Source organism: Phocoena sinus, chromosome 3 (assembly GCF_008692025.1).
Source record: "Phocoena sinus isolate mPhoSin1 chromosome 3, mPhoSin1.pri, whole genome shotgun sequence".
Classification (NCBI taxonomy): Eukaryota; Metazoa; Chordata; class Mammalia; order Artiodactyla; family Phocoenidae; genus Phocoena; species Phocoena sinus.
In genome coordinates, this window is record NC_045765.1 from 63,331,708 (window position 1) to 63,350,772 (window position 19,065).

Consider the following 19,065-nt stretch of genomic DNA (forward strand, 5'->3'; position numbering starts at 1 on the left):
TAGTGGCCATGTATGATGTGAACTTCCAGCCTGTGCTCTGAGGTACTCACTGGAGGAGGGGTCCAGGGCTATCCTGCCTTCATGTCCACGAGCTGCATCTGCACATTGGCAGCCATGCCACCCCCGTAGCCTCCCTTGGACTGCATCTGGTTCTGAATGGAGCTAACCTGCAACAGGACAAGAACAGAACCAGTCAGGAACTAGGGCCACTGCAAGTAAGCAATTCTTGCCTAATATTTTAGCTGGGCTGCTTTTCCCAAAAGGGTACCTTTTATAGACTTAAACTTGTTCTCATTAAAGGCAAAATGCTGAAGCTAGTGACTGAAGCATTTTTTTTGCCACATCTCCCTCTTCACCCATCCCCCCACTCCTGCAACTTTCTCCACTTGGCAATTACAAAAACAAAGTTTTGTAATTCACGAGGCACTTGGAGATGAACTCAACTTTGTCCCTCAAACACCTTAATTTACAAACACCTCACATATATGATCACCTCAATTACCTGGATTAGAATCAGATTCAAAAATAAATATGAATGAAACTAAACCAGAGATAAACTTTTAAAGTCCATGTGGGACTTCCCTGGTGGCACAGTGGTTAAGAATCCGCCTGCCAGTGCAGGGGACACAGGTTCGAGCCCTGGTACAGGAAGATCCCACATGTCGTGGAGCAACAAAGCCCGTGAGCCACAACTACTGAGCCTGTGTGCTGCAATTACTGGAGCCCACGCGACTAGAGCCCATGCTCTGCAACAAGAGAAGCCACCGCAATGAGAAGCCTGCGCACTGCAATGAAAAGTAGCCCCCGCTCACCACAACTAGAGAAAGCCCGTGTGTAGCAACGAAGACCCAATGCAGCCAAAAATACATAAATGAATAAATTTTTTTAAAAGTCCATGTGGTAAAATTTACATACTTAATACAGTCTTAGTATAGTCTGATAAAGTGAAAAGGAGTATAAGAATCCAAAGACTTGGAATATTCAAAGCAAGTTTAGCCAGAGGCCACACCCCAGGAGACATATGAGCCCAGGGTGGAATCATCATTCTCTCCAGCTTTTATCACGTGGTTAGAGCCCCTGAACTTGGACTCATCCTCTGCCTGAGCCTGCCAACATCTCCTTAACAGCCCTCAGGGAACAGGCTGGTCTCAGGTTTACAGGATGGCTTCAAAATATGACATCATGTAACCCTCACAACAACACCAGGAAGAAGCAGTAGACAGTGAACCTGTGAAACCCTAGGCATCGTATCCTCAACCCTGATAAAGGCAGAACTCCAGGCCTGTGCACTCATTTTCTCTACCTGTAACCTTGCTGAGTGGCCCCAGGAGTGCCATATACCCTCCAGGACTTCATTAACCAACAAAAAAACCACATAATTTTATATGTACCAATGAAGTTTCCTTGGAATAGGACATAAAAATGGTGCAGTTAAAAGCAAGCAATTGCCAAACAACCAGCAAGAGAGAAACACAGATCCACCCTGTCAGCAGACAGGGTGCCTAAAGTCATACTGAGCTCACAACTACCTACAGACACACCTCTTGACACAGCACTGCCCACCAGAGGGATAAGACCCAGCTCCTCCCACCAGGAAACCTCCAGAAGCCTGAGGACCACTCTCACCCACCAGAGGGATAAGACCCAGCTCCTCCCACCAGGAAACCTCCAGAAGCCTGAGGACCACTCTCACCCACCAGAGGGCAGACACCAGAAGAGGAGCTATGATACTCCAGCCTGCATAAAGGAGTCCACAAAGAAGGTGAGACAAAATGAGATGGCAGAGAAATATGTTTCAGACGAAACAACAAGATAAAAACCCACAAGAACAACTAAATGAAGAGGAGATAGGCAACCTACCTGAAAAAGAATTTAGAGTAATGATAGTAAAGATGATACAAAATCGTGGGAAAAGAATGGAGGCACAGATTGAGAAGTTACAAGAAATGTTTAACAAAGAGCTAGAAAATGTAATGAACAAATAAAGACGAACAATATAATAACTGCAATGAAAAATACACTAGAAGGAATCAACAGCAGAATGACTGAGGGAGAAAAATAAGTGAGCTGGAAGACAATGTTGGAAATCACTGCCACAGAACAAAGAAAAAAGAATGAAAAGAAATGAGGACAGTCTCAGAGACCTCTGGGAAACATTAAAACATACCAACATTTGCATTATAAGGGTGCAAGAAGAGAGAAAGGGCCCAAGATAATATCTGAAGAGATTATAGCCAAAAACTTCCCTAACATGAGAAAGGAAACACTCAAGTCCAGGAAGCACAGCGTCCCATAAAACATGACCCCAAGTAGGAACGCACCAACATGCATATTAATCGAACTGATAAAAATTAAAGACAAAGAAAAAAATATTAAAAGCACCAAGGGAAAAGCAACAAACAACATACAAGGGAAACCCCATAAGATTATCAGGTGATTTTTCAGTATAAACTCTGCAGGCCAGAAGGAAGTGGCACAATATATTTAAAGTGATTAAAGGGAAAAACCTACAACCAAGAATACTCTACGCAGCAAGGCTCTCATTTACATTTGATGGAGAAATCAAAAGCTTTACAGGGGCCTCCCTGGTGGCACGGTTGTTAAGAATCTGCCTGCCAATGCAAGGGTTCGATCCCACATGCCACGAAGCAACTAAGCCTGTGTGCCACGACTACTGAAGCCCACATGCCTAGAGCCTGTGCTCCACAACAAGAGAAGCCACTGCAACGAGAAGCCCACACTGCATCCAAGAGTAGCCCCTGCTTGCCACAACTAGAGAAAGCCAGCACGTGGCAACAAAGACCCAACACAGCCAAAAAATAAAAAGGCTTTACACACAAGCAAAAGATACGAGAATTTAGTACCACCAAACCAGCATTATAACAAATCTGAAAGGAACATCTCTAGGTGGAAAAGAAGAGACCACAACTAGACTCAAGAAAGTACGAATGGGGAAGTTCACTGGCAGAAGCAAACATAAAGTAAAGGTAGGAAATCTTCCACACACAAACAGAATATCAAAACCAGCAATCATGAGGAGAGTACCTATGCAAGATATTGGAAATGCATTTGAAATAAAGATATCAACCATTTAAAACAATCCTGTACATACACAGACTATAGCAAAACCTCATGGGAACCACAAACCAAAAATCTAGAATAGCTACACACAAAAAAAAGAAAAAAGCAATCCAAACACATCACTAAAGACAAGACATCAAGGGACTTCCCTGGTGGACCAGTGGTTAAGACTCTGCACTTCCATTGCAGGGGCCACAAATTCAATCCCTGATCTGGGAACTAAGATCCTGCATGTCGCTCAGCATGCCCCGCCAGCCCCCAAAAAAAAGACAAAGAGAGAAAGAGAAAAAAATAGACATTAAATCACAAGAGAATAAAAGAGGAAGGGAAGAAAAATGACCTTAAGAAACAAATCCAAAACAATTTAAAAAATAGCAAGTACGTACATATCAATAATTACCTTAATGTTAATGGATTAAATGCTCCAACCAAAAGACATAGACTGGCTGAAACAAAAACAGGACCTATATATATGCTGTCTACAAGAGACACACTTCAGATCGAGGGACACATGCAGACTAAAAGTGAGAGGATGGAAAAAGGTATTCCATATAAATGGAAATCAAAAGAAAACTGCAGTACCGATACTCATATCAGACAAAATAAACTTTAAAATAAAAATATAGACTGTTACAAGACAAAGAAGGACATTACATAATGGTAAAGGGATCAATCCAAGAAGATATAATGATTACAAATATATATACACCCAACACAGGAGCACCTCAATACATAAGGAAAATGCTAACAGCTATAAAAGAAGAAATCGACAGTAGCACAACAATAGTGGGGAACTTTAACACCTCACTTACACCAACGGACAGATCATCTAGACAGAAAATTAATAAGGAAACAAAAGCTTTAAATGACAGAATAGGCCAGATAGATTTCATTGATATTTACAGGACATTCCATCCAAAAACAGCAGATATACTTTATTCTCAAAGGCACACAGAGCATTCTCCAGGATAGATCACATCTTGAGTCACAAATCAAGCCTTGGTAAATTTCAGAAAATTGAAATCATACCAAGCATCATTTCCGACCACAGCACTATGGGATTAGAAACTACAGGGAAAAAAATGTAAAAACAAACAAACAAACAAAAAACACATGGAGGCTAAACAATGGTACTAAACAACCAATGGATCATTGAAAAAAATCAAAGAAGAAATGAAAAAATACCTCGAGACAAATGACAATGAAAACACAATGGTCCAAAGTTTTGGGGGTGCAGCAAAAGCAGTTCCAAGAGGAAAGTCTATAGAACTACAATCGTACCTCAGGAAGCAAGAAAAATCTCAAATAAACAACCTAACCATACACCTAAAACAACTAGAGAAAGAACAACAAACAAAAGCCAAGGTTAGTAGAAGGAAAGAAATCATAAAGATCAGAGCAGAAATAAATGAAACAGACAGACAAAACAATAGGAAAGATCAATAAAACTAAAAGCTGGTTCTTTGGAAAGATAAACAAAATTAATAAACCTTTAGCCAGACCCACCAAGAAAAAATGGAGAGGATTCAAGTCAATAAAATTAGAAATGAAAAAAGAGTTACAACAGACACCACAAAGGACCATAAGTTGACTACAAACAACTATATGCCAATAAAATGGACAAGCTAGAAGAAATGGACAAACTCTTACAAAGGTACAATCTTCCAAGACTGAACCAGGAAGAAAAAGAAAATATGAACAGACCAATCACAAGTAGTGAAATTGTAGGGCTTCCCTGGTGGCACAGGGGTTGAGAATCCGCCTGCCGATGCAGGGGACACGGGTTCGTGCCCCGGTCCGGGAAGATCCCACATGTCACGGAGCGGCTGGGCCCATGAGCCATGGCCGCTGAGCCTGCGCGTCCGGAGCCTGTGCTCCGCAAGGGGAGAGGCCACAACAGTGAGAGGCCCACATACTGCAAAAAACAAAAAAAACAAAAAACAAGTACTGAAATTCACAGTACTGAAATTAAACAGTGATTAAAAAACAAGTACTGAAATTGAAACAGTGATTAAAAAACTTCCAACAAGCAAAAGTCCAGGACCAGATGGCTTCACAGGTAAATGCTATCAAACATTTAGAGGACAGTTAACACCTACCCTCCTGAAACTCTTCCAAAAAATTACGGAGAAAAGAACACTCCCAAGCTCATTCTATGAGGCCAACACTACCCTGATACTGAAACTAGACAAAGACACCACACACAAAAAAGAAAATTACAGGCCAGTATCACCAATGAATGGAGACACAAAAATACTCAAAGTACTAGCAAACTGAATCCAACAATATATTAAAAGGATCGTATATTATGATCAAGTGGGATTTATCCCAGGGATGCAAGAATTCTTCAATATCTTCAAATCAATCAGTGTGCTACATACACCACAGTAATAAACTGAATGAAAACCATGTGATCATCTCAATAGATACACAAAAAGCTTCTGAGAAAATTCAACACCGACTTATGATAAAAGCTCTTCAGCAAGTGGGAACAGAGGGAACCTACCTCAACATAATAGAGGCCATATATGACACACCCACAGCTAACATCTTTCTCAACGGTGAAAACCTGAAAGCGTTCCCTCTAAGATCAGGAACAAGACAAGGATGTCCACTGTCACCACTTTCATTCACAACACTTTTCGAAGTCCTAGACCCAGCAATCAGAGAAGAAAAAGAAATAAAAGGAATAAAAACTGGAAAAGAAGTAAAACTGTCACTGTTTGCAGATGACATGATACTATACATAGAGAACCCCAAAGATGCCACCAGCAAACTATAATCAATGAATTTGGTAAAGTAGCAGGGTACCAAATTAATGCACAGAAATATCTGGCATTCCTATACACTAATGATAAAAAATCTGGAAGAGAAATTAAGGAAACACTACCATTTACCATTGCAACAAAAAGAATAAAATACCTAGGAATAAACCTACTAGGGAGACAAAAGACCTGTATGCAGAAAACTATAAGACACTGATGAAAGAAAGTAAAGATGATACAAACGGATGGAGAGATACCATGTGCCTGGATTGGAAGAATCAATATTGTGAAAATGACCATACTACCCAAGGCAATCTACAGATTCAACGCAATCCCTATCAAATTACCAATGACGTTTTTCAGAGAACTAGAACAAAAAAATTATTAAAGACACAGAAGACTCCAAGTAATCAAAGCAATCCTGAGAAAGAAAAATGGAGCTGGAGAAATCAGGCTCCCTGACTTGAGACTAACTACAAAGTAACAGTAATCAAAATAGTATGGTAAAGGCACAGAAACAGAAATAGAGATCAGTGGAACAGGATAGAAAACCCAGAAATAAACTCACAAATCTATGGTCACCTAATCTACAACAAAGGAGGCAAGAAAGCTACAGTAATGAAGACAGTATGGTACTGGCACAAAAGCCAGTACAGATCAATGGTACAGGATAGAATGCCCAGAAATAAACCCAAGCACATATGGTCACTTAATTTACAACAACAGAGGCAAGAACATACAATGGAGAAAGGAGAGCCTCTTCAATAAGTGGTGCTGCGAAAACTGGACAGCTACATGGAAAAGAATGAAATTAGAACACTCCCAAAAACCATACACAAAAATAAACTCCAAATGAATTAAAGACCTAAATGTTAGACCAGACACTATAAAACTCTTAGAGGAAAACATAGCAAAAACACTCTTTGATATAAACCACAGCAAGATCTTTTTTGACCCAGCTCCTAGAGTTAACAGAAATAAAAACCAAAACAAACAAATGGGAGTTAATTAAACTTAAAAGCTTTTGCACAGCAAAGGAAACAATAAACAAGACGAAAAGCCAACCCTCAGAATGGGAGAAAGTATTTGCAAATGAAATAACAAAGGATTAATTTCCAAAATATACAAACAGCTCATAGAGCTCAATATCAAAAAAACAATCCAGTTAAATAATTGGTGGAAGACCTAAAAAGACATTTCACCAAGGAAGACATACAGATGGCCAAGGAGGAGCATAAAAAGGTGCTCAACATCACTAATTATTAGAGAAATGCAGATAAAAACTACAATGAGGTATCACCTCACACCAGTCAGAATGGCAATTATGAAAAAAGCAAGAAGGAATGGTGGTGAAAAGGGAACCCTCCTGCACTGTTGGTGGGAATGTAAATTGATACAACCACTATGGAAAACAGTACGGAGGTTCCTTAAAAAACTAAAAATAGAACTACCATATGACCCAGGAATCCCACTACTGGGCATATACCCTGAGAAAGCCATAATTCAAAAAGAGCCATGTACAACAATGTTCACTGAAGCACTATTTACAATAGCCAGGACATGGAAACAACCTAAGTGCCCATCATCAGATGAATGCATAAAGAAGATGTGGCACATATATACAATGGAATATTACTCAGCCATAAAAAGAAACGAAATGGAGCTATTTGTAATGAGGTGGATAGACCTAGACTCTGTCATACAGAGTGAAGTAAGTCAGAAAGAGGAAGACAAATACTGTATGCTAACACATATATATGAAATTTAAGAAAAGAAAATGTCATGAAGAACCTAGGGGTAAGACAGGAATAAAGACACAGACCTACTAGAGAACGGACTTGAGGATATGGGGAGGGGGAAGGGTGAGCTGTGACAAAGCGAGAGAGAGGCATGGACATATATACACTACCAAACGTAAGGCAGATAGCTACTGGGAAGCAGCCGCATAGCACAAGGAGATCAGCTCAGTGCTTTGTGACCACCTAGAGGGGTGGGATAGGGAGGGTAGGAGGGAGGGAGATGCAAGAGGGACAAGATATGGGAACATACGTATATGTATAAATGATTCACTTTGTTATAAAGCAGAAACTAACACACCATTCTAAAGCAATTATAGCCCAATAAAGATATTTAAAAAAACTGGAATTTTGGAGGAAAAAATCATAAAAAATTAAAGAAATACACAATGGAGAAAAGACAGTCTCTTCAATAAGCGGTGCTGGGAAAAACGGAGAGCTTACATGTAAAAGAAATAAATTAGAACACTCTGTAACACCATACACAAAATTCAACTCAAAATGGATCAAAGACCTAAATGAAAGGCCAGACACTATAAAACTCTTAGAAGAAAACATAGGCAGAACACGCTCTGACATAAATTGCAACAATATCTTTTGGGATCCACCTCCTAGAGTAATGATAATTAAAACAAAAATAAACAAATGGGACCTAATGAAACTTAAAAGCTTCTGCACAGCAAAAGAAACCAAAAGCAATACAAAAAGACAACCCACACAATGAGAGAAAATATTTCCAAATGAAGCAACTGACAGGGATTAATGTACAAAATATACAAATGGCTCATACAGCTGAATATCAAAAAACCAAAAAACCAATTCAAAAAATGGGCAAGGAAGCAAGAAGAACTACAATCCTGCAGCCTGTGGAACAAAAAACCACATGCACAGAAAGACAGACAAGATAAAAAGGCAGAGGGCTATGTACCAGATGAAGGAACAAGATACAACCCCAGAAAAACAACTAAATGGAGTGGAGATAGGCAACCTTCTAGAAAAAGATTTCAGAATGATAGTAAAGATGATCCAGGACCTTGGAAAAACGATGGAGGCAAAGATGGAGAAGATGCAAGAAATGTTTAACAAAGACCTAGAAGAATTAAAGAAGAAACAAAGAGACGAACAATACAATAACTGAAATGAAAACTACACTAGAAGAAATCAATAGCAGAATAACTGAGGCAGAAGAATGGATAAGTGACCTGGAAGACAGAATGGTGGAATTCACTGCTGCGGAACAGAATAAAAAAAAAGAATGAAAAGAAATGAAGATGGCCTAAGAGATCTTGGGGACAATATTAAATTCAACAACATTCGCATTATAGGAGTCCCGGAAGGAGAAGAAACAGAGAAAGGAACAGAGAAAATATCTGAAGAGATTACAGTCGAAAACTTCCCTAACATGGGAAAGGAAATAGCCACCCGAGTCCAGGAAGCGCAGCAAGTCTCATACAGCATAAAGCCAAGGAGAAACACGCCAAGACACACAGTCATCAAACTGGCAAAAATTAAAGAAAACTTACTGAAAGCAGCAAGGGAAAAACGACAAATAACATACAAGGGAACTCCCATAAGGTTAACCGGTGATTTCTCAGCAGAAACTCTACAAGCCAGAAGAGAGTGGCATGATATACTTAAAGTGATGAAAGGGAAGAAGCTACAACCAAGATTACTCTACCCTGCAAGGATCTCAATCAGATTCGATAACAAAAATCAAAAGCTCTACAGACAAGCAAAAGCTAAGAGAATTCAGCACCACCAAACCAGCTCTACAACAAATGCTAAAGGAACTTCTCTAAGTGGGAAACACAAGAGAAGAAAAGGATCTACAAAAACAAACCCGTAACAATTAAGAAAATGGTCATAGGAACATACACATCAATAATTACCTTAAACGTGAACGGATTAAATGCTCCAACCAGAAGACACAGGCTTCCTGAATGGATACAAAAACAAGACCCATCTATAGGCTATCTACAAGAGACCCACTTCAGACCTAGGGACACATACAGACTGAAAGTGAGGGGATGGAAAAAGATATTCCATGCAAATGGAAATCAAAAGAAAGCTGGAGTAGCTATACTCATATCAGATAAAACAGACTTTAAAATGAATGCTATAAGAGACAAGGAAGAACACTACAAAATGATCAAGGGATCAATCCAAGAAGAAGATATAACAGTTATAAATATATACACATCCAACACAGGAGATAAGGCAACTGCTAACAGCTATTAAAAAAAAAAAAATCAACAGTAACACAATAATAGTGGGGGACTTTAACAGCTCACTTACACCAATGGACAGATCATCCAAAATGAAAATAAATAAGGAAACAGAAGCTTTAAATTACACAATAGACCAGATAGATTTAATTGATATCTACAGGACATTCCATCTAAAAACAGCAGTTTACACTTTCTTCTCAAGAGCCCATGGAACATTCTCCAGGGTAGATCACATATTGGGTCACAAAGCAAGCCTCAGTAAATTTAAGAAAACTGAAATCATATCAAGCACCTTTTCTGACAACAGCGCTACGAGATTAGAAATGAATTACAGGGAAAAAACTGTAAAAAACACAAACACATGGAGGCTAAACAATATGTTACTAAATAACCAAGAGATCACTGAAGAAATCAAAGAGGAAATCAAAGATACCTAGAGACAAATGACAATGAAAACACGATGATCCAAAACCTATGGGATGCAGCAAAAGGAATTCTAAGAGGAAAGTTTACAGCTATACAAGCCTACCTCAAGAAACAAGAAAAATCTCAAGTAAACAATCTAACCTTACACCTAAAGGAACTAGAGAAAGAAGAACGAACAAAACCCAAAGTTAGCAGAAGGAAAGAAATCATGAAGATCAGATCAGAAATAAAAGAAACAAAACAATAGCAAAGATCAATAAAACTAAAAACTGGTTCTTTGAGAAGATCAACAAAATTGATAAACCATTAGCCAGACTCATCAAGAAAAAGAGGGAGAGGACTCAAATCAACAGAAGTTACAACAGACACCACAGAAATACAAAGCATCCTAAGAGACTACTACAAGCAACTCTATGCCAATAAAATGGACAACCTGGAAGAAATGGACAATTCTTAGAAAGGTATAACCTTCCAAGACTGAACCAGGAAGAAACAGAAAATATGAACAGACCAATCACAAGTAATGAAATTGAAACTGTGATTAAAAATCTTCCAGCAAACAAAAGTCCAAGACCAGATGGCTTCACAGGCGAATTCTATCAAACATGTAGACAAGAGCTAACACCTATCCTTCTCAAACTCTTCCAAAAAATTGCAGAGGAAGGAACACTCTCAAACTCATTCTATGAGGCCACCATCACCCTGATACCAAAATCAGACAAAGACACTACAAAAAAGGAAATGACAGACCAATATCACCGATGAAAATAGATGCAAAAATCCTCAACAAAATACTAGCAAACAGAATCCAACAACACATTAAAAGGATCATACACCATGATCAAGTGGGATTTATTCCAGGGATGCAAGGATTCTTCAATATACACAAATCAATGTCATACACCATATCAACAAATTGAAGAGTAAAAACCATATGATCATCTCAATAGATGCAGAAAAAAGCTTTTGACAAAATTCAACACCCATTTATGATAAAAACTCTCCAGAAAGTGGGCATACAGGGAAGCTACCTCAACATAATAAAGGCCATATACGACAAACCCACAGCAAACATCATTCTCAATGGTGAAAAACTGAAAGAATTTCCTCTAAGATCAGGAATGAGACAAGGATGTCCACTCTCACCACTATTATTCAACATAGTTTTGGAAGTCCTAGCCACGGCAATCAGAGAAGAAAAATAAAAGGAATACAAATTGGAAAAGAAGAAGTAAAACTGTCAACGTCTGCACATGACACGATACTATACATAGAGAATCCTAAAAATGCCACCAGAAAACTACTAGAGCTAATTTATGAATTTGGTAAAGTTACAGGATACAAAATTAATGCAGAGAAATCTTTTGCATTCCTATACACTAATGATGAAAAATCTGAAAGACAAATTATGGAAACACTCCCATTTACCACTGCAACAAAAAGAATAAAATACCTAGGAATAAACCTACCTAGGGAAACAAAACAGAAAACTATAAGACACTGATGAAAAAAATTAATGATGATACCAACAGATGGAAAGATATAACATGCTCTTGGATTGGAAGAATCAATATTGGGAAAATGACTATACTACCCAAAGCAATCTACAGATTCAATGAAATCCCTATCAAATTACCAATGGCATTTTTTGGTTTTGTTTTTGTTTTTTGTTGTACGCAGGGCTCTCACTGTTGGGGCCTCTCCTGTTGCAGAGCACAGGCTCCGGACGCACAGGCTCAGCGGCCATGGCTCATGGGCCCAGCCGCTCCGCGGCATGTGGGATCTTCCCGGACTGGGGCACAAACCCGTGTCCCCTGCATCGGCAGGCGGACTCTCAACCACTGTGCCACTAGGGAAGCCCACCAATGGCATTGTTTATGGAACTAGAACCAATCATCTTAAAATCTGTATGGAGACACAAAAGACCCCGAATAGCCAAAGCAGTTTTGAGGGAAAAAAACCGAGCTGGAGGAATCAGACTCCCTGACTTCAGACTATACTACAGAGCTACAGCAATCAAGACAATATGGTACTGGCACAAAAACAGAAACATAGATCAATGGAACAAGATAGAAAGCCCAGAGATAAACCCACACACCTATGGTCAACTAATCTAGGACAAAGGAGGCAAGGATGTACAATGGAGAAAAGACAGTCTCTTCAATAAGTGGTGCTGGGAAAAGTGGACAGCTACATGTAAAAGAATGAAATTAGAACACTCCCTAACCACCATACAGAAAAATAAACTCAAAATGGATTAGGGACCTAAATATAAGACCGGGCACTATAAAACTCTTAGAGGAAAACAGAGGAAGAACACTGTTTGACATAAATCACAGCAAGATCTTTTTTGATCCACCTCCTAGAGTAATGGAAATAGAAACAAATGGGACCTAATAAAACTTCAAAGCTTTTGCACAGCAAAGGAAACCACAAACAAGACGAAAAGACAACCATCAGAATGGAAAAAGATATTTGCAAAGGAATCAACAGACAAAGGATTAATCTCCAAAATATATAAACAGCTCATGCAGCTCAATATTAAAGAAACAAACAACCCAATCCAAAAATGGGCAGAAGACCTAAATAGATATTTTTCCAAAGAAAACATACAGATGGCCAAGAAGCACATGAAAAGCTGCTCAACCTAATTATTAGAGAAATGCAAGTCAAAAGTACAATGAGGTATCACCTCACACCAGTTAGAATGGGCATCATCAGAAAATCTACAAAGAACAAATGCTGGAGAGGATGTGGAGAAAAGGGAACCGTCTTGCACTGTTGGTGGGAATGTCAATTGATACAGCCACTATGGAGAACAGTATGGAGGTTCCTTAAAAAACTACAAATAGAATTACCATATGATCCAGCAATCCCACTACTGGGCATATACCCAGAGAAAACCATAATTCAAAAAGACACATGCACCCCAATGTTCAATGCAGCACTATTTACAATAGCCAGGTCATGGAAGCAACCTAAATGCCCATTGACAGACGAATGGATAACAAAGTTGTGGTACATATATACAATGGAATATTACTCAGCCATAAAAAAGAATGAAATTTGTTGAGACATGGATGGATCTAGAGACTGTCATACAGAGTGAAGTAAGTCAGAAAGAGAAAATCAAGTATCGTATATTAATGCATGTATGTGGAACCTAGAAAAATGGTACAGACACCAAGGGGGAAAACCACGGTGGGATGGGGATGGTGGTGTGCTGAATTGGGCGACTGGGATTGACATGTATACACTGATGTGTATAAAATTGTTGACTAATAAGAACCTGCAATATAAAAAAACAAAAAAAACAACTAATACTGAACTTTCTTTGGGTTATTTGTATGGAAATATGTTAATATAAATGTTTCAGACATTACAGGAAACTTCTAAAAATCTTATACATTCTGGTTTAATGTTGTAAGTCATAATTCTAGTTATTACTTTAAAATATGTATCTTCTCAGAAATAACTAAATTTCCTTGTCAATTGCATTATTATGAACTTTCATCAAATCTTTATCCGTGGTCATTTTTAAGTCTTTTGTAATTCACAGACAGTTCTGGGTGTACTGTGATGCTTTTACAAAAGTGTTCCTGATAAAAGGGTTTCATCTTCAAGGAATTGATGGAAAAGACTCTGACAAGTACAGGTTTCTGGTAACTGACCATACTGCTGAACTGAATGAATAAGCATTTTCAGAACTCTAATGGAAAACTGATGAATTCATCAAAGTGCTAACAAAAGATCAAGATGAAAAAAAATTAATTACATGGGACTGAGTCAGCTGATGAGGATGATTATAATTTTTGTGATTTTGTTTGAATTTTAAAAAAAAATGGGCAAAAGATCTAAATAGACATTTCTCCAAAGAAGACATACAGATGGCCAAAAAGCAAAAGAAAGATGCTCAACATCACTAATTATCAGAGAAAAGCAAATCAAAATTACAATGAGGTATCACCTCACACCGGTCAGAATGGCCATCATCAAACATTCTACAAACAGTAAATGCTGGACAGGGTGTGGGAAAAAGATACCCTCCTGTACTGTTGATCGAATGTAAATGGTACAACCACTATGGAGAACAGTATGAGGTTCCTTAAAAAACTAAAAACAGAACTACCATATCCAGCAACACCACTCCTGGGCATACATCTGAAGAAAACTATAATATTTACAAAAGGATACATGCATCCCTATGTTCATAGTAGCACTATTTACAATAGCCAAGACATGGAAGCAACCTAAATGTCATCCCAAATTATTTACAAAACAGAAAGAGTCACAGATGTAGAAAACAATCTTATGATTACCAGGGAGGATGGGATCTTGGGAGGGATAAATTGGGAGACTGGGCTCGACATATACACTAGTATATATAAAATAGATAACTAATAAGGACCTACCTACTGCATAGCACAGAGAACTCTACTCAATACTCTGTAATGGCCAATACGGGAACAGAAGCTAAAAGAGTGGATATATGTATATATATAACTGATTCATTTTGCTGTACACCTGAAACTAACACCACATTGTAAATCAACTATGTTCCAACAACAACAAAAGAATCCAAAGACTTGGACTGTAATCCAAACTTCTTTATTAATATTTTAACTCTGGGTGAACTATTTATCCTCTGTGCATATCAGGCTTCTTATCTGTAAAATGATTAAAGATGATAACCTTTCCTAACCACATTACAGGGCTACTTTCTAGTAGACTGTGAGATATATAAATGCTCGGGTATTTTCTCTTTTTTCCTGGCCATGATGCACGGCATGTGGAATCTTAGTTCCCGGATCAGGGATCAAACCTGTGACCCCTGTGGTGGAAGCGCGGAGTGTTAACCACTGGACCGCCAGGGAAGTCCCGCTGGGATGTTTTCTTACTTTGCCAAAACAAAGTCACAAAGTTACGTGCGAACTGTGAAGAGTTCTTAGTGTATCCTATCTTAGTTCATAGCAATTAGAAGCATTTTGGAAGCAGAGAACGAGCGAATCAAGCTAGACTGCTAGAAAAAGGGGCAACAGGAAGGTTTGGGATATGACGGCCTAACAGTCAACGGTGAGAGCACTGGCAGTCTGGTCTAATGCACAGAAACAGCTCAAAGGGCCCTTCACATTTCTAGGACCCAGGGAGGTGAGAAGGGGGTGGGAGCACCATCCACTCATTAATCTACTTATCAAATACTTAATCACAGAAAACATGATGTATCGATACAAGGTGTCTTTTCATTGATGATCCTCAGTTTGTTTAAAGAAAGTAATAAGACTGGTCTAAGTTATTTTTGGAGTAAGACAGGTTTAAATATATTCTAACTGAAGAGAATAGCAAAATATAAAATGCATGGCTATTTAGGTCCAATATGGTTAAAGTGAGAACACGTGATTGGCTCTTAAATGGGTAAATTTTTACTCATTTACTGAAAAATTCACATATGTGGAACTAACTCCAATGATATCACATAGTGATGCACTGTAACATCTATATTCACATTACTCAAATGACTACTTTAGGTAAGAATATATTAAAAAAAAAAAGAGGGACTTCCCTGGTGGCGCAGTGGTTAAGAATCCGCCTGCCAATGCAGGTGTGCTCCGCAACGAGAAGCCACCGCAATGAGAAGCCTGCGCACCGCAAGGAAGAGTAGCCCCTGCTCGCCACAACTAGAGAAAGCCCTCACGCAGCAACAAACACCCAATGCAACCAAAAATAAATAAAATTTTTAAATTTTAATAAATAAAATTAAAATCTATAGGCCTATTTAAGTAAACTTTCTCAGTCTGCGACGCTTACGGCCATAGGCTATCGGTTAATTTTCTGCTCCTCTGTGGTAACACTGTTTTGTGGCACAAACTTGATTTTACCCTAGTACCAAATAATTTCCCACCTAACATGACAAGTTAGGTTTTATAGGTATCTTAGGCCTATTTACAACATCTTTATATTTTTACATGGTACTTTCATAACGCCATGCAAATTCTAAGAAAAAAAAAATCTGTTTTTCTTCCAAAAGTCAATTCTTCAATTTCAAACAAAAGGACTTAGATTTTCTAGTAAGTAACCCTCAGTATTGAGATGATATGTATTATTGTGACTGTGGATATGCATTATTTTAACACAATAAAGTTATATTATTAAAAGAGTCATAGAAACTTTTTCTAGCAATAAGTTAGTATGAAAAGTAGTCTTGGGAAGAACAGTGTATTTAGGGGGAAAAAACCAGTCATCTGACCATTCAATAATCCAGCGTGGCCTGCCTCTTTCATATGCATCGAGCCATGTTCCTATTACTGTTGCTCAATTCTCAGAATAGATGAACTTAAGAGAAACTATTTCTTTGTAGAGACAACAAACTAATACGTAAACATAGGCAATGAGTACAAACAGCCTTCGGAAGACAGGTTTGGTTGTGAAGAGCTAGAACACCTCATAAGAAATCTACTTCAGTAACCAGAGGAGGCTGTCTGGAGACTGCAGGGCAGAACCTCTACAACAGCTGAGGGCCCGTCTTGATGCTGCAGCTCAGTCAGCCCTGCAGGGGACAGTCCTCAAACTTTACCTAACTTGATCGCAAGCAAGAATCATGTACATCAATGACAGGCTTTTCACAGAGACAAATTACCAGATAGGAATCTTGAAGGAAATTCTGAAATGTGCATAAACGAGATTTTAAGTTAACTAAGTACTATGAACTAAGAACTTAATTTGTCCTATACAGTTAAATTTTTAAGAAAGAAGACATGTCGATGAGAAAGAAATTAATCAGATATAATAAATTTGAAACCGTTCATTTTATTTATATATGCCACAATGACCTTAATATTAACAAAAGTCATAGGGTCCCATTTGGTCTCTTCACTCCACATTAATCCAGGAAACGAAGCTACTGAGTTGTATTTTAACAGCAATCTGACACCTCTTACATTTCCACAAAAGCAGTTCAGTGTACTTTTCCTACAGATTTAAAACAAACAAGCTGTTTCCTTTCCAGGAAGCTACAAATGTCATCCCTTTGCTTACCTAGTAACTATAGGGACAAACTTGTTTGCTGTATCCAGGATACTCACCTACCTACCTTGTAAGTCTCTGTTCTTTTGTTAAGTCTTTTGTTAACGCTGTCCAGTAAGTGAGCATACAATGCAGCATAATTTTGTGTTTATAAAAGCCTTATTGACTTTCTGGTTCTAAACACCTGAGGGATCATTTAGACAACTCAGTGTACTTTAGATATGGGGGATAGCAATAGTGGCAGAGCCCTGATAAAAACCCTCTATTGGTTTCTATTATACTGCTCTCTATTTTCCCTTAGATGAAAAATTAAGGAGTAAGAGTTCAACTGAGTAAATTTAAAGCGTCTTCTGAAATTCACCGAAACCTCTATAAAAGACAGCAAATACATACAAATTCTAATCCTCTGCTAAGTGCGTGAGAACTTATGTTACAGTAATAAATAAATAACAAGCATTCTAATATCAGGTAACACCTATTATTTTATAAGGGAAATGCAATAAATACGTCTGCAAAAGGCAACTAACTGAACTTAAGAGATTAAATATTACTAAAAAGCTGACCTCCAAGTTGCTTTGGCGGCAGGGGTCATGAGAATCTATGGGAGAGTACCTTCCTTTCTGAATTCAAATCCTTTAAAAGTTTTAAAGTATTTATTCGGAAGAAAGGTAGCTACAAAAAGTTTAGAAAAACAGATGACTTGGCAAACTACGTAAGAGATTAATTTTTCATTGTTCATTTTCTTCTCTTTGATGCTCACATTAAGTATGTATGGTCAATGCCTATAATACACTGGGCACAGTGCCATCATTAAGAATGTATGTACCTGTTACACAGGTACACATGACTATGCCTGGAGGCCCCACCTGTATGTTCCACCCACATACTTACGGAATTCATCCCACTGAACAGGTCTCCTGACCCCACGTGAGCCGTGTGCACAAAGTTTGTGGGCTCTCCAATCATACTTCGGTCAATCCGCCGGCGCCTTTTCTAAAATATAAGGAATAACGTGTTGAGAAAATGATCTTGTTAACAAAAACTTATTCTGATAGATTTATATACTATGCACAAATGACTTCGTATAATAATATCTTTGCCCAGGACACAAAAAATACCTAAATCTTGGTATCACCATAATCACCTCTTATGATGAGATCCCCCAGAGAAATAAATATATGCACAAAAAAATGATTGGTAAAGTAAAATAATAGGTTATTATTTAGAACTTAAAATAGATTATTTGGTCTGACTTTGGCCATCCACATATTTGTATAGCAACCATTTAAGTTTTATTCTTTTAAAAAATGAGACAAATGTAAAATTATCATCTGTAACCATCATTCTTAGCAAAGAAGACAGTGTGACTTAAGTGCAGCATTCCGATTTTAAACAAAACATTCTAGCTTGCATCATTAACAGACTGATGCTATTTTGATGGTTGTTACTGAGATTATACCCAACTACCCTTCACCCGGGAGGGATCTGTCAGCTATCTGTGCAGGGGAGGTTTGGCTCTAGCCCATTCACTGATTTCTGGCCTATTCTGGCTGCAAACGAAACCCTGTCCAAGCAGCCACCCAGGCTGCAGCTTACTGCCTCTTCCTCATTTCTGACCCCACTTCCCAGCAGCTTCCCAGGAACTTCAGCCACAGGCTGCAATCCTTGTTCTACCAATGTGCCCTCCGCCTCACAAGACACTTCCCCACCCTGCTGCTGTGTTAAACTAACCATCCGAGATTTTTTCCA

The 19,065-nt window shown here is 38.4% G+C and overlaps 1 protein-coding gene across 10 annotated transcripts in view; it reads right to left on the minus strand.

Annotated features, from left to right (window-relative positions):
* CDC42SE2 (CDC42 small effector 2) overlaps positions 1-19,065 on the minus strand; it is a 116,190-nt gene that overhangs the window by 3,099 nt on the left and 94,026 nt on the right. For all 10 annotated transcript variants that reach the window (XR_004349146.1, XR_004349145.1, XR_004349147.1 and 7 more), the window contains 2 exons: positions 18,208-18,309; positions 51-167 (listed from right to left, as the gene is read on the minus strand). Coding sequence is in view for 7 of the 10 variants with exons in the window: in XM_032626265.1 (XP_032482156.1) it covers positions 69-167; positions 18,208-18,309 (201 nt within the window). In the remaining 3 variants the exon portion in view is untranslated. The remainder of the gene's footprint in view (positions 1-50; positions 168-18,207; positions 18,310-19,065) is intronic.